The sequence below is a fragment of the Leucopleurus acutus genome, assembly GCF_964270905.1.
Source record: "Leucopleurus acutus genome assembly, chromosome: 8".
Lineage (NCBI taxonomy): Eukaryota > Metazoa > Chordata > Mammalia > Artiodactyla > Delphinidae > Leucopleurus > Leucopleurus acutus.
In genome coordinates, this window is record NC_139151.1 from 85,985,485 (window position 1) to 85,999,457 (window position 13,973).

General features: G+C 35.1%; 1 protein-coding gene across 1 annotated transcript in view; it reads left to right on the forward strand.

Moving 5' to 3' along the window:
- PDHX (pyruvate dehydrogenase complex component X) overlaps positions 1-10,997 on the forward strand; it is a 77,060-nt gene extending 66,063 nt beyond the window's left edge. Inside the window, exons 8-11 of the mRNA XM_082845568.1 lie at positions 32-90; positions 3,285-3,443; positions 5,872-5,936; positions 8,383-10,997. Of these exons, the coding sequence (XP_082701694.1) occupies positions 32-90; positions 3,285-3,443; positions 5,872-5,936; positions 8,383-8,641 (542 nt within the window). The 3' untranslated portion in view covers positions 8,642-10,997. The remainder of the gene's footprint in view (positions 1-31; positions 91-3,284; positions 3,444-5,871; positions 5,937-8,382) is intronic.
- The last annotated feature ends 2,976 nt before the right edge of the window (positions 10,998-13,973 follow it).

Sequence of the window (13,973 nt, forward strand, 5' to 3'; positions counted from 1 at the left end):
ATTAATTTTAATACACTTGTTTTTCTTTCAGATGACATCAAAGTATCAGTAAACGATTTTATCATCAAGGCAGCAGCTGTTACCCTTAAAGTAAGTAGCAAACCCCAAATAATTTTGGCTTCCAAAGTAGTCTCACATCTTGGGATTTTAGATAATAAATAGAACTCTTATTTTTAAGTGACAAAAATTTTACAGTTTTAATGCTAAATATATTCTGTTATTTAATCTCACTCAGTTTTGCAGATGGAGAAACTGAGAATCACAAAGGCTTACAACTAATTACAGCAGAATAAAGACCATTTATTCTACAAATACTAATTGATTCCCTAGCATGTGCTAAATACTAGAGATATAATAGTGAGCAAAAGCCTACATATTTTCTGCTCTCATGGGGCTTATATTCTAGTTGGGAGAGGCAAACAAATATATATGTCAGATAGTGAAAGTGCTGAGGAGAAAAAGAAAGCAGGTTAAGGGAACAGAAGAACTAGAGGTGTTATTTTCAAAAGTTAGCCAAGGAAGGCTTCTCTGGCAGGATGATAATTGAGACAAGTCCTGTGGAAAGAGAGGGAGAAAACCATGTAGAGATGTGGTAGAAGATGCTCCAGGCAGAGGGAACAGCAAACACAGGGGCTGTGAGGAGTGGATCGTGTCACCCAGAGACATGGTGCTGGGGATGAAGTGTGCCTGGAGTGGAATTAGTGAGACTAGGAGGGTAAGAGATGAGATTAAACATAAAAGAAGAGGGAGAGGGGCTAAGGGGGTCCCGAAGTACACGAGGCCTTGGTGACCATGGGAAGGAGGAGGAATTTTATTACAAATGAGAAAGAAGTCTTTGGAGGGTTTTGAGCGAAGGATTAACATGATCTGACTTAAAACTTTAAAAAGAAAAAGGAGAGCCTGCTGCAGCGGTTGTGTGGAACACAGCTTGCGGAGAGGCAAGGGTGGAAGTGGTTACATTTCAAAGGCAGAACCACCAGGGTTTGCTGGTGGATTGGATGTGGAATGTGAGAGAAAGAAGGACAAGGGTTTTGGTCCAAGCAGTGGAAGGAATGGAATTTCCCATGTGCTAAGACTGGGAGAGGAGCAGGTTTGAGGCAGGGAATCTAGACTTCAGTTTTGGACAAATTAAGTTCAGGAAACCTCATAGTGTCCCAGTGGGGTGGCAGGAAGGCAGGTGAACGTCAGAGCCTGCAGTTCAGCGAGGTGTCCGACTGGAGATGTAAATCCAAAGCCCAGGCTTCCTGAATCCCTGCTCAGCACCATTTGCTGTCATGCCTTCTTTCTATAACTACGCTATTTTCTGCATCACTGCTTACTAAGTGCTGTATTTAAAGTATTTTTGTAAGGAGTTTATTTTTAGTTCTTGGAGAGCACAACTATAGAGAATTTTAAAGGCATGCCTTTTCAGTCGTTTGGTATCTCAGTGTTCGTATGTTTTTTCTCTTTGGACCAAATAATATTTTGATTTATATTAACGATCTTCTAATTATGAATCATTCTTGCCTTCTTCAAGTGAGTCTCTAGTGGTCCATTAACTATTTGTTAAGATTTCATTTTATAATTTTGTATCAGAAACCATAAGTAATTGTAATTTAAATTGTGTGCTTGCTTTTTCAGACTTTTCTTTTTTCTAAATCATTTGCTTCATAAAATGAATTTGGTTGTGTTTTTCCCTTTCCTTTCTCTGTGCTTGTTTCAGTATCACAAAGATTTGTATTTCTTGAAGTTTTATAGAATTGACCAGTAAAACTATCGGAGCCTAGTGCTATTTTGAGGAAGGGGCCTTGGCAGCTTTCCCATTTTTTTCCCCTATAATTATCAAGCTGTTTGGTTTTCAGCTTTTTCTTGAATCAATTTTAGAAATTTACATATTCCCAGGAAATCATTCATCTCACCTGGATTTCCAAACTTATTAGCCTAGAGTTATTTGAATTTGTTTCTTATAATTATTTTAATGTCCTCAATGCCTGGGTTTATTCTGAACTGTCTCACTTTTATTATTGCATATTTGCTTTATCACTCCTTTTACATTGTTTCATTATGTGTTCCCTCCTTCTTTTCCCTAGGTTTATTTTGGTTAGAAATATCTTGTTAGAAACTTGAATGTGTAATTCATTATAATTATTTTTTATTAATAAGAAAGTTTAAGATGAATTTTCCTTTGAATACAACCTAGGCTTTATCCTAGAGGTTTTTGTTACATAACTTTCTAATTAAATTTATTTGCCAGACGTTCTTCATTTGTGAGGGTTTGTTTGTTTTGTTTTGTTTTCTTCTTTTACTTCATTGTCCATGAGGAATTTAAAATCTTCTGGGAGATTGGGACTTTATTATTTTGACACAGTGGCATTGTTGAATGAAAGAGTTGAGCCTTGAAAGAAGAAGTGAAAATTGCAGTTGAACAGTGGTGAAATAGAAATGAGTGTAGCATAAGAATGAGAAGCCTGAGTAAAGTGGAAATTCATCTTAGGGGAGTGGTCAGGAGTAAAATTAGATTGGATGGAATCAAATTGTGGATTGCCATGCTTAAATGACATGCTGGGAGGCTTGGGTCTCACTCTGCAGAAAGCAATGAATTTTTGAGAAGAGAAATTAGTTTTTGATATCTGTTTTTCAGCATCATTTTCTCCAGTGATGTCTGGCAACATTATCAATACACACTGTTTCCAGGCATTTAGTCATCTCCCGGTTTTTTTCATCCTCAGTGTAGTTGTATGTATATTAAATATATACATGCTCATATATAGTATATAGCGTATGTTTATGAAGCCTAGGAAATCTCTCTTAAATAGGGAAGTCATTTATTAAGGGCCTACTAATATTTCCCAGGGCTGCACTAGAAAGTCAGGCTTCCTCATGCCATAGAAGTAATGTGGTTGGATGTCACTACCCCTCTGCCCTCCCCTCTTCTCCTCAAGATCATGTCGGTCATCATATGAGACAGGAAGGTTAACAAACGTTAAATACTTCCTAGCAATTAGGTTTAACAAAGGAAGCCCTTTTCTTAACCATGATATAAAGAGATCAAAACATGTGTACATCATCAGAATTTCCTCAGGCTTGCTTCAAAAAGGATGGTATGTTTAATTATTCTTCCCAAACATAAAAGATATTTAATATAGAGGTCCAAACCACTTTTTTCAAATCGAAGTTTTATTTATTTCCTTCAGTCTAGCTATATTCCCTTTCAAAACTACATAATAATGTTAGTTATTTTTCCATAACAACCTTGGTCTAAAGCCACTTCTTTAGCAACATTTTTCTCTACTTCTGCGTTCTAGCAAATGCCGAGTGTTAATGTAAGCTGGGATGGAGAGAGCCCAAAGCAACTGCCCTTTATTGACATTTCAGTGGCTGTGGCAACAGATAAAGGGTTAATTACACCAGTCATCAAAGATGCTGCTGCTAAGGGTCTGCCAGAGATTGCTGACTCTGTGAAGGTAGGTTAGCATACTCTGCCACGCTGTGAGATACTTGTGTGTGCATGTACGTAATGTATATTTTTGGTATTTCCAAGTGCTTATCAGTTACGTATATAGACTTTTAAGCTTTTATTCAGGTACAACCCATTTTAAGAACATTTAACATTTAAAAATTCAGAAATAACATGTGTACAAGTTAAGGCCAGCTGTGTTCAAGTTGGCTGCTTTGTTTCCCAAAGTCTATAATGCAACTCTAGAGATGGTATTTTAGATAAATTTTAAAATTAAAGCTGAAACTATATCTCTATCAAAGTGGTAATGGACAGACCTCACTTTTCACAGCATTTTATTCTTAGAAGTTTATTCATTTCCTCTCTACAGTCGAGACCACTAGAAGTACTTGGTATTCCAGAAGCGAAAACGCTTTCTTTTTCCTGGGGTCCAATATAGAAGAGTCAGCTCTCACCAAAAACATCACATTGAATGGCGGAACGCAGGCAGTAGGCCAGCTTCAACAGTTTTAAGAGGCAGGGGCAAAGTTTAGCTCCTTAGTACCCAGTAAATTTGTTGAATAAATTAGTAAGGCATGTGATATATTTTAGAAGTATTTGCTAGTCAGCTTGTATTATGTCTTGTCAACTGGATGGTTCAGGAAACATGAGCTTTGATTTTTACGTTCACACTCCCGGGAAATACCAGTGAGAATTAGTTACTTTCAAAACCAATGATCCTCATCAGAATCTATTCTTATTCCACACTCTTAGGCATTCGTTGACAGGAATATCCTGCTGATGTTTTGGGTCTATAGAGATTTTCTTAAAGTGTATTTATTACGTGTGCTTATCATCTGTTGTTGTTGTTTTTTTTTTTAATGAATATGTTTTTTATTTGTTGTAGCCTGGTAACTCATCAGGATGTGTTATGATCATCTGCCTTTAGAGAAATGCCTTTTAAAGTTCATGTGATACGTGCTTGTTCAGATCATGTGAAGTTATTATATTGCTTAAGGCAGGAGAAATGCATTTGTAGATTGTCCTCTCTACTTCTAATATTCCAAGGACTATACAAGTCTAAATTCATCTCTTATTTTTTTCATTCTGGATCTAAATAGTTTTGTAAGTAACTATATCCAAATAATATAAATCTGTAATTGATTCATTTGGCAGTAAGTCACAGTGATATGTTGAGATCGTTTTTTTGATTTTTAAAGAATGTTTTATTTTTCAAAAATTAAATCATCTATGGTTCAAAATTAAGTAGTTTTCAGTGGGGATTGTAATTGTACCTTTTGTTAGCTATACAATATAGAATATTAAGTAAACCCCAGATTTATATCATCTACCCAATGACAGTAGCTTATCTCTATTGTCCCCCTCATAAAGTAATTCTTCATTAATTTTTCGTATGTAAAGACTCAGTCTCTGTCCCCTTGCTTTTGAAGCATTGAAAAATAAAAATTCAGATGTGTGGTTAATTCCAAGTAGAGGGAAATTCAACTACTTTTCCTCATATAGCTCTCAGAGTGTTATCTGTCTTTCCCTCTAAGGTTTTAGACATCAGTTTTGTCCAGGGTGTAGTGAAATTACTACATTTTTACATTCCTTGTAGCAGGGTAGACTAGCTCACAGGAAATGTTTTAGCTATAGGATCAAGAACCAAAAAAAAACGTTCATTTTCTAGGGCTTTGTAATTCCATTTCTGAGGATTTATATGAAGGAATTCAAAAGAAACAAATGAACCAAATTACAACACTAGGAAAATGACTAAATTGTGGCAGGTGCAGTATTTAGAATGTTAAACAGACATTTAAAAATCAGTTGCAAAGACTAACAATACAGAAGATGCATATAATACTGAAAAGTAACTATAAAATTCTCTGGTTTTTTTAACAACTGTTTGAAGTTATATATATGTTATGGGTGAAAAAGAAGCAAACACTGAAATGAAAATCGATGCGTTGGTTGTGAGATTGTTGCCGTTGAATAATTTATTTAAAAGCTACTAGAGTAACAAGAAAGGCTCTTCTAATACTTTGTCTTACAAGAAAAAATTTTATAGGCAAAATGGAATACTTCACTGTATATATAAAAACCACTGAAACATTCTGCATAGTGTACAAGGTAATTCCAATATTTGAAGAATTTTTAAAGGGAAATGATTTTTCTAGAGTTCTGATTCACATGTGTATAGCTTCTTGGATTATCTATGCTCTAACTTACTCATTTTTTTAAGTGTGTTAGAGAAAATTTTATATATATAATTTTAAAATATATATATATATATATATATACACACACACACACACACGTATGTATATATAGTCTCTTATAAAGTCAGGTCAAGGCATATCAAAGATGAGAGTGTACCCTATAAACATATTTTTAAGTGACAAAATCAGCCATATAATGTAGTGTTCGTTGTCATGTTCTGTTTGTATTTTTCTCAGGCTCTATCAAAGAAAGCTAGAGATGGAAAATTGTTACCTGAAGAATACCAAGGAGGATCTTTTAGGTAAAATTTAAACTTAATTATTTGTAGCATCAGACATAAGACTTATGAAGTCCTTGTTAACCTGTTTTCATTTATTTTCTGAAGCATTTCTTTAAAAATTTAAGCTAAATATCATACTTTATTTAGACAAGAGAATATGTGAAAATGTTCTTCAGACAGTTAGTCTTTGATATGAATCAAAGCTAGTAGGAAGCCATTAGGGTTAGCTAGTTAACCCATTTAGATGTTCATAGAATGACATTCAGGGTCTGACATACAATAGATTTATAAACGTCAACTATTTTTTTTCTACTTGTGATTTATTTTAAGGTCCTTTGGGGTAAAATATTAACACATAGACTCCTGAGTTATTATCAGCTCTATTTTTGTTTATAACTTACAGTACAGTACACGGAGTGTAGCTGCAATGTTTTATAAAGTGAAGAAAGCTGTGTAACCAACCAAAGCAGGATAATAAACATTATCTGCATCCCATAAGCCTCCCTTTACCCTTCCTAATTCTCACCCCCTTGAGGGTAACCATGATTCTGAAAATTATCACCGAAGTTCTTGTTTTGCCAACTTTGATCTTTACATAAATACATATTTTTCAGTGTCTGACTTCTTTCGCTCAGCATTAATGTCTGTGAGGTGAACCATGCATGTAGTTGTGTGAAGCAGTCATTTATTTATTATTGCGTTATAGTATTCTGTAGTATGCTGTATAAATATGCTAGTGTCCATTTCACTGTTGGGCATTTGTGTTGTTTACAGTTTGGTGCTCGTGAACATTTTTGTTAGTGTCTTATGGTGACTATATGTACATATTTTTGTTGTATAGACCTGAAAGTAGAATTGCTGGGTTTATAGCTTTGGTAGATCCTGCCAGATAGTTTTCCAGAATGGTTCTACCATTTTTTTCTTCCATCAACAGTGTATGAAGAATTCCCGTTGCTTCATATTCTTGTTAACTCTTAATATTATTAGGTTTTAAATTTTAATGAATCTTGTTGTGTGTAGTGGTACTCTTTGTGATCAGAGAAATGCAAATTAATGATGTTGAATACTGTTTTCATTTATCTGTCAGCCATTTGGGTATCTGGTAACTCATCGGATAAAATACCTGTTGAAGTCTTGTGTCTATTTTTAAAAATGTTTTATAGTAGTTCCTTTTTCCTGATACACAGACTTTTATAGGATATATATTATTTGAAATACCTTTCCCACTTTGTACCTTGCCTTTGAAACTTTCTTGATGGTGTTTTTTAATGAACAGAAGTTCTGAATTTTAATAAAATCCTATTTATCAGTATTTTTCTTTATAGTTAGTACTCCTTGTTTTCTGCTAGGAATTATTGTCTATCCCAGAGTCATGAAGTTATTCTTCTGTGTTAGCTTCAGAAGCTTTGTAACTTCTCACATGTAGGTTGCAATTCATCTGAAATTAGATTTTTGTCTTTGATATGGAAGTAAAGGTCACGATTCTCTTTTTTTCCCCTTTGTGGATAATTAATGGACTAAGCCTCAATTATTGAAAAGATTACTACTTCTCTGTAGCATTGAGAAGGTAACCAAGTGTGTTTGGTCCTTTTCTGTATTCTCTCTCCTTTTCAATTGACCTGTTTGTCCTTCCCTTGCTTAATACCAGCAAACTATAACTTGATATATGATAATGAAAGTCTTCCAAATTTGTTCACCATCAAGATTGTCTTTCCTGGCTTTGTACTTCCAAATAAATTTTAGAATCAACTTGTCATTTTTCACACACACACACACACACACACACTAATCTTGCTCAAATTTTTATTGGGATTGCATTGAATTGTTTGATCAATTTAAGTTTAAGGAGAATTGACATCCTTATAGCGTTGAGGCTTCCAGTGAATGAGCGTGGTATAAACCATTGTTTACTTGTTCTTTGATTTCTTTCAGTTGTGTTTTATAATTTTTTGTTTAGAGGTCTTATATATGTTTCATTAGATTTAGTCCTAGATATTTTGTATACTATTGTAAATGGTATTATTTTCTAATGAAAGCAACTTGTATATAGATATAAATTTTTATATTGACTTATTATCTAGTGACTACGCTAAATTCATTTATTAATCTTACTAGTTTATCTATAGAGGCTTAGATTTTCTTTGTACACAGTCAGTTCATCTGTGAATAATAAAGTTTAATTTCTTTTTTCTAGTCTTCATACCTTCTATTTCTTTTCCTTGCCATATTCCTCTGCCTAGGACTTCGAGTTCAATGCTGAATAAATGTTTATATTAGATACAATATTTGTGTGTTGATACTTGCTTTTTTGATCCTACTGTAAATGGTATTCTTTGTCTTTGGTCTTTGAGTAACTTGGAATAAGGTTCTGTGGCACAGTTTTTTAATAAAGTAAAAATATATGACTCAGGGAAAGGGTTCTTTGATTAAGGACATGCCATCTTCAGAGCTTTTTGTTTTCCCCTAGTATTTCCAATTTGGGGATGTTTGGCATCGATGAATTTACTGCAGTGATCAACCCTCCTCAGGCCTGCATTTTGGCTGTTGGGAGATTCCGACCTGTGCTGAAGCTCGCTCAGGATGAAGAGGGTAATGCCAAACTGCAGCAACACCAGCTCATAACGGTCACAATGTCCAGTGACAGCCGAGTGGTAGATGATGAACTGGCTACCAGGTTTCTGGAAAGTTTTAAAGCAAACCTGGAGAATCCTATCCGACTTACCTAATCCTCAAAGATGAGAAGTTGGTCTTTGGCTTAGTTAATTGTATCATTGTTACTGAGAAACATACACTATAGGAAAACAATTAGGTATTTAAGTGTAAAGTGAATGAAATGTTTATTTAGGGTGAAAGAGTTTGACCTGAGTTGTCTTCATTTTCAGTTTGGGTTCAGAGTTATATAAATAAATAACAAACTGTAACTAATGGAAGGAAGAGAACATTTGGTTAGTCAGATGCATTTTTAATTTAACCACTGGTGCTGTACAAAAGGGATGTTCAGCTAGATGTAAATTAAATTAGATATTTGGCTCATTGGAGCATTTTAGAATATTTGAGGATGTATGATAAGTTGTAAAAGCAAAAAATTTTAGAACTCTACCTTAATTGTGTTGAAATTAGAAGTGGTCTTCAAAGAGATGCCCATTAATGTAGCAGTGGGACGTCACTTTTATAAGCACTGCTCTAGATGTACTTGAACAATTTAGTATGTACACAAGTTTATTCTGGATACTAGCAGATAAATAAGAATCACTCTGTATTAGGGGTTGTGGCAACATTATTGAATTTTTTATGTATATAAAGCCATATGTTTTAGAGTGGTTTCTATCAGTCTTATTTTTCACTTCTGTGACACTGTGAACTAAAGAAGAAGAATTAAAAAGAATCAAAGCTGAAGAAAGAGACCAAAATATTTTGTTTGCTTTGATAATAAACTACAGTGAAAACATCTAAACCTTCAGAAATAAACTGCTCACCTTCATACTGAGTTGGGATATATTAAAGTAAGTTATGCTATTTCCTACCTAACATTTTAAGTTAGTGTTGATTTAAACACATGTTGTTACTTAGTGCATTTTAATCAAGTTTATACTGTGCAATAAAATATGAGAAAATATAAAAATTTCTATTGTATTTTAAATGTCATGACACAGAAGTTTAGTACCTGGATGTATATTAGTAATTTCCCTGGAATAGCTTAAAAGGGATTCTGCAGGAGGAGAGAAGGAATTTAAAATCACAGTTAACCCTTGTGAGGGTGAGGGGAGCTGATCCCAAGCAGTTGAAAATCTGCGTTTAAGTTTAAGTTTAAGTTGGTTCTCGTATCCATGGTTCTGTATCTGGGGATTCAATCAACCGGGGATTAGGTAGTACTATACTAGGTATTTACTGAAAAAACTCCACGTGTAAGTGGACATGCACAGTTCAAACTCGTTGTTCAAGGGTCAACTGTAATATGACATCAGGAAAAAATGGATGTGAAATGTAAAACTTCAGAAAGAATAGAAGGCCTGTGAAGCAGGTGAGAACTATCCTTTTTATTCCATTGATAATATGAAAATTTGACTAATTGTTGTAAAGGTTAGAAGAGCTTATTTCTCTCTTTTAACAACTCTGCTACGACTGACAAGCTAACTGTAACTGGAATTGGATGGTGATTTAATTAACTAGTCACAGAGCCGTGTTACTCTCTGCTGATGAGAATCACCAGAAGAAAGACTATGTGGTAAAAGTTGTATGCTATGACATGATGAACTACTTACGCTCTAACAAAAGAGCTTTCTAAAATAATTAGAGCCCCAGTATATCAATTGCTAAGAAGTTGCTTAATCCAATTAGTTTTGACAAGCTATTCTTTAAAAATAGTCTTCAAAACTTTTGTCATATTACTGAAAATTGTAACCAAATGCTGTTTTCAAAATAACTTTCATGAGTTACATTATTTTCAATCAGTTTTAACTGAAATTATTAATTGTTTTTTTCTAATTTTTAAATCTGAGCAATAGAACGTGAGACAGCTGTAAATCACCCTTGGCTTGGAGTTCTGTTTTTCCAATGGACTGACACGCTTAACCTGTAGTGCATCTGTTTCCCTGTAGGTGAAATGGGTGGTGATACCCGCCCCTGCCTGCCTTACAGAGCTGACATGGACTGCACAGGAGAAATGCTCTGTAAATTCAAGACATTTTAATTCTGCATGGACATCACGGCCAGGCTTTTCATATAATCAGTTGCTTCTCATGGTTTGACTTCTCATGGTTTGACTTCTCAGCTGTTGGAACAAATGCCCGTTCATTCTGACCAAACAATATTTTCTATACTATTTCTATACTGCTTAGGTTTATGTAAGAAAATCGTCATTTCTAAAAATAGTTCTGTTGCAGCGTGAGGTCAGAGAATAACACTGATTTGAGAAAGGGGTATGGTGTCTTGACTGGGATCCTTAAACAGAGGATGAACTGTGTGCTGTATGAGCAGGCTGTCTTCCACGTTATAAATTTATACTTACTTGTAGTACTGATAGGGATCACACTGAGAGCATATGAAAATGAAATTTTATACCTTTTTTTTTTTTTTTTCTTATTTAAACAAGGAAAATGACCAAAATGTTGGGAAGACTTCTAAGGAAAAGGCAACACACATTCTAGTTAACGCTTGGGCATGAAAATATCAATGAATATTAAAATTTATAAGTCAAAACGGCCCTGCTTCTCCCTGATTGCGACTTCGAGTTAACATCTTCAGGCACAGTTCACTGTCTATTTTGTGGCAGATTAAAATCTTCAGTATACTGCTGGCCAGACTCCTTTGTTTGAAACATTACTAAGAAATTGATACATACTGGTATAAGTGTTTTATATACATGTCAAATGGAACTTCTATTTTCAGATTTTTTTTTTTTCCTTCCTGCATTTTAGACTTAATTTCACACTAAATTGTACAGGCCAGATATTTGGGCATTATGCTAAAAGTAAAACTAGTTTCCTAACCTTTTATTGAAAGATAGGTGGTGCTGTGAGTTAATATATTGTAGTTAGAGTGTGGGAGAAAAATAAAACTGACAATTCTCAGTTTTCAAGGAAAATTTGTCCTTATTACTCATTGCATCATGGTGGACTTTTTCTCAGGTGAAGTGAGGAAATGAAAGGACCAAGCGTATTGCTGGTAAGAATTAACCATTATTTTAAATGGTGACGTTATTAATGGGAAACTTTTGTTGACTTTTGAAAAAGGAAGTAACAGGGCAGAATTACTTTCAAGTTAATCTGGCCACAATATGCAAGGTAGGTCAAAATGGAGAGGACAGCCATCAGCAGGACCAGCTGGAAGCTTTTGCTATAATGAAAGTGTCCATTGGTTAGATTCTGTACCAGGTCAGGGGCTTTAAAGATGGGAGAAACTTAAGAATATTCGACATGTTCATTTGCTGTGTATATTATGAATATGTGGGGTTGGTGTGTGCTATCGGATAATGCAGCAACAGTGATGCAGTTTCCCAGTCCAAAACACCACCCTCCATGGCCCCCATCACCAGTGTACAAAAGGTTAAGATTCTGATAAGTTATGTACAGCAAGTGGTATATTTCAGGAAACATTTAAGCTTTTTGTAAATGGGAAACACAACAGTTTTCTAATAAAATCATTTGAAATAGTTTTGTGGATTTTTAAAATTTATTTTCTAGTGTCTGTTGATTTCAAGAGATGGGGCCGGGGAGGACTGAAGGAAGGTGTGGTTTGTCTAGACTTGTAATATTGAAGACACCATTGAATTGAAATTGTAGGGTACAAAGACGTATTTTGAAAAACCATTTGCCTCTGTTAGTGGCAGTCTTTTATTTCTTTGACCATACAAAGTTTACTTTCACATTTACTTACTTATATTTTTTGCAACAAATCCAAGCAACCTTATTCTTCCTAGCAAAGTGGCTACTTTTTAAACCTCTAATTTAACCTCTTCTATATATGATATATACAGTTAAGAGAAACTTGGGCTTTTATTAAAAGTTGAGAAATTATAGCAAAATCATTAATTAGTCATGATTTTCCTTTATTCACACCTAAAGTAATTTATTTTTTCTGAAATTTCTTAGTCTATGAAATTACTACTATAACTAAAAAAATAGGTCTTTTAAAGATAAGGCTACTGTGGTCAGATTAAATTATATTAGTCATAGCACTTTATAAAGCATAAAGTATTATATGAATATGTTAAATTTTTAATCACATAAATTGCACTTGTTCTACACTTATGGCATTTATCAGGCAGCTATAATTTATTATTTACTTAATAAATTACTATCCTTATCGAATGGAGCTACTGGTCTTTAGTACATACTTCATTTCCCAAGTTTGCATGCTTAAGTCAAGAGTATTTTAAGCCTAGTTTCAACTTTATCTGTAAACTACTGTGCTTTTGGTAAAAACTTTATCTCTGTGCCTCAATATTCTCTTACCTATAAAATGAGGAAACAGGAGGGAAAATCATACTAATGGTTGCTTACCTTGTTTAATCTTCTCAGTTTTATAAGGTAGGTATATCTTACTTTATAACCATCATCACAAGACAGGATAAGGAAAGAAACTCAGGGATTATGTTATTTGGCCAAAGGCACACAGCTCAGAAGCGCCACAACTGGGATTTGAACCTAGGTCTTTGTAAGTGCCAAACTTCAAGCTCACCACACTGCAGTATATAACTTTCTTGGTTGTGTTATTGCTGCAGGTATAGTTCTGTACTAACAGATAGCATATTCTACTTGCAATAATTGGAAGGTCCTGTTCTTCAATAATAAAATGTGTCTACTACATGGCCACTCTTTTTTTTTTTTTTTTTTTTTTTTGCGGTACGCGGGCCTCTCACTGCTGTGGCCTTTCCCGTTGTGGAGCACAGGCTCCGGACGCGCAGGCCCAGCGGCCGTGGCTCACGGGCCCAGCCGCTCCGTGGCACGTGGGATCCTCCCGGACCAGGGCACGAACCCGCATCGCCTGCACTGGCAGGCGGACTCTCAACCACTGCGCCACCAGGGAAGCCCTCCCTACATGGCCACTCTTAATTCATATTTCTCTGTAGTGTAGTAGTTCGCTTTGTGCCTTTCTGGTGATTGATGCAGAAAGTGCTGAGGAATTTTTGTTTTCATTATGGACAACTATTAACCTGCAATGCTGAAGTTAAGGGTTGTAACTTCTATCTCCAAATAGAAGGCTTAGGAAAATAGAAGCTTAAAAAAAAATTAGGGGCTTAGTTTCTCTAAGGATAAAAAACATGATATAGGACATTTTACTTTAATAAATATCTTTGGTCCGAGTTCAGAGCCAAAGGTAATTAATTACCTCAGTTTTTATTTTGGAAGCTCCAGGCTTCTATATTGACAACTGTATCTCAGGGTGAAGCCTTCTATATTGACCACCTTATCAGTCAGCATCCAGTATTTGCAGCCCACTGGGTGTTGGAGAAGTTCATTGCATTGCCCAGGACAGATCTGTCTGCAGTCGCCAGGGAACTATGAAGCCACCCTCCAGGGCACGGGTCAGCCTCAGCTGAGAGGGTCACCGTGCCAC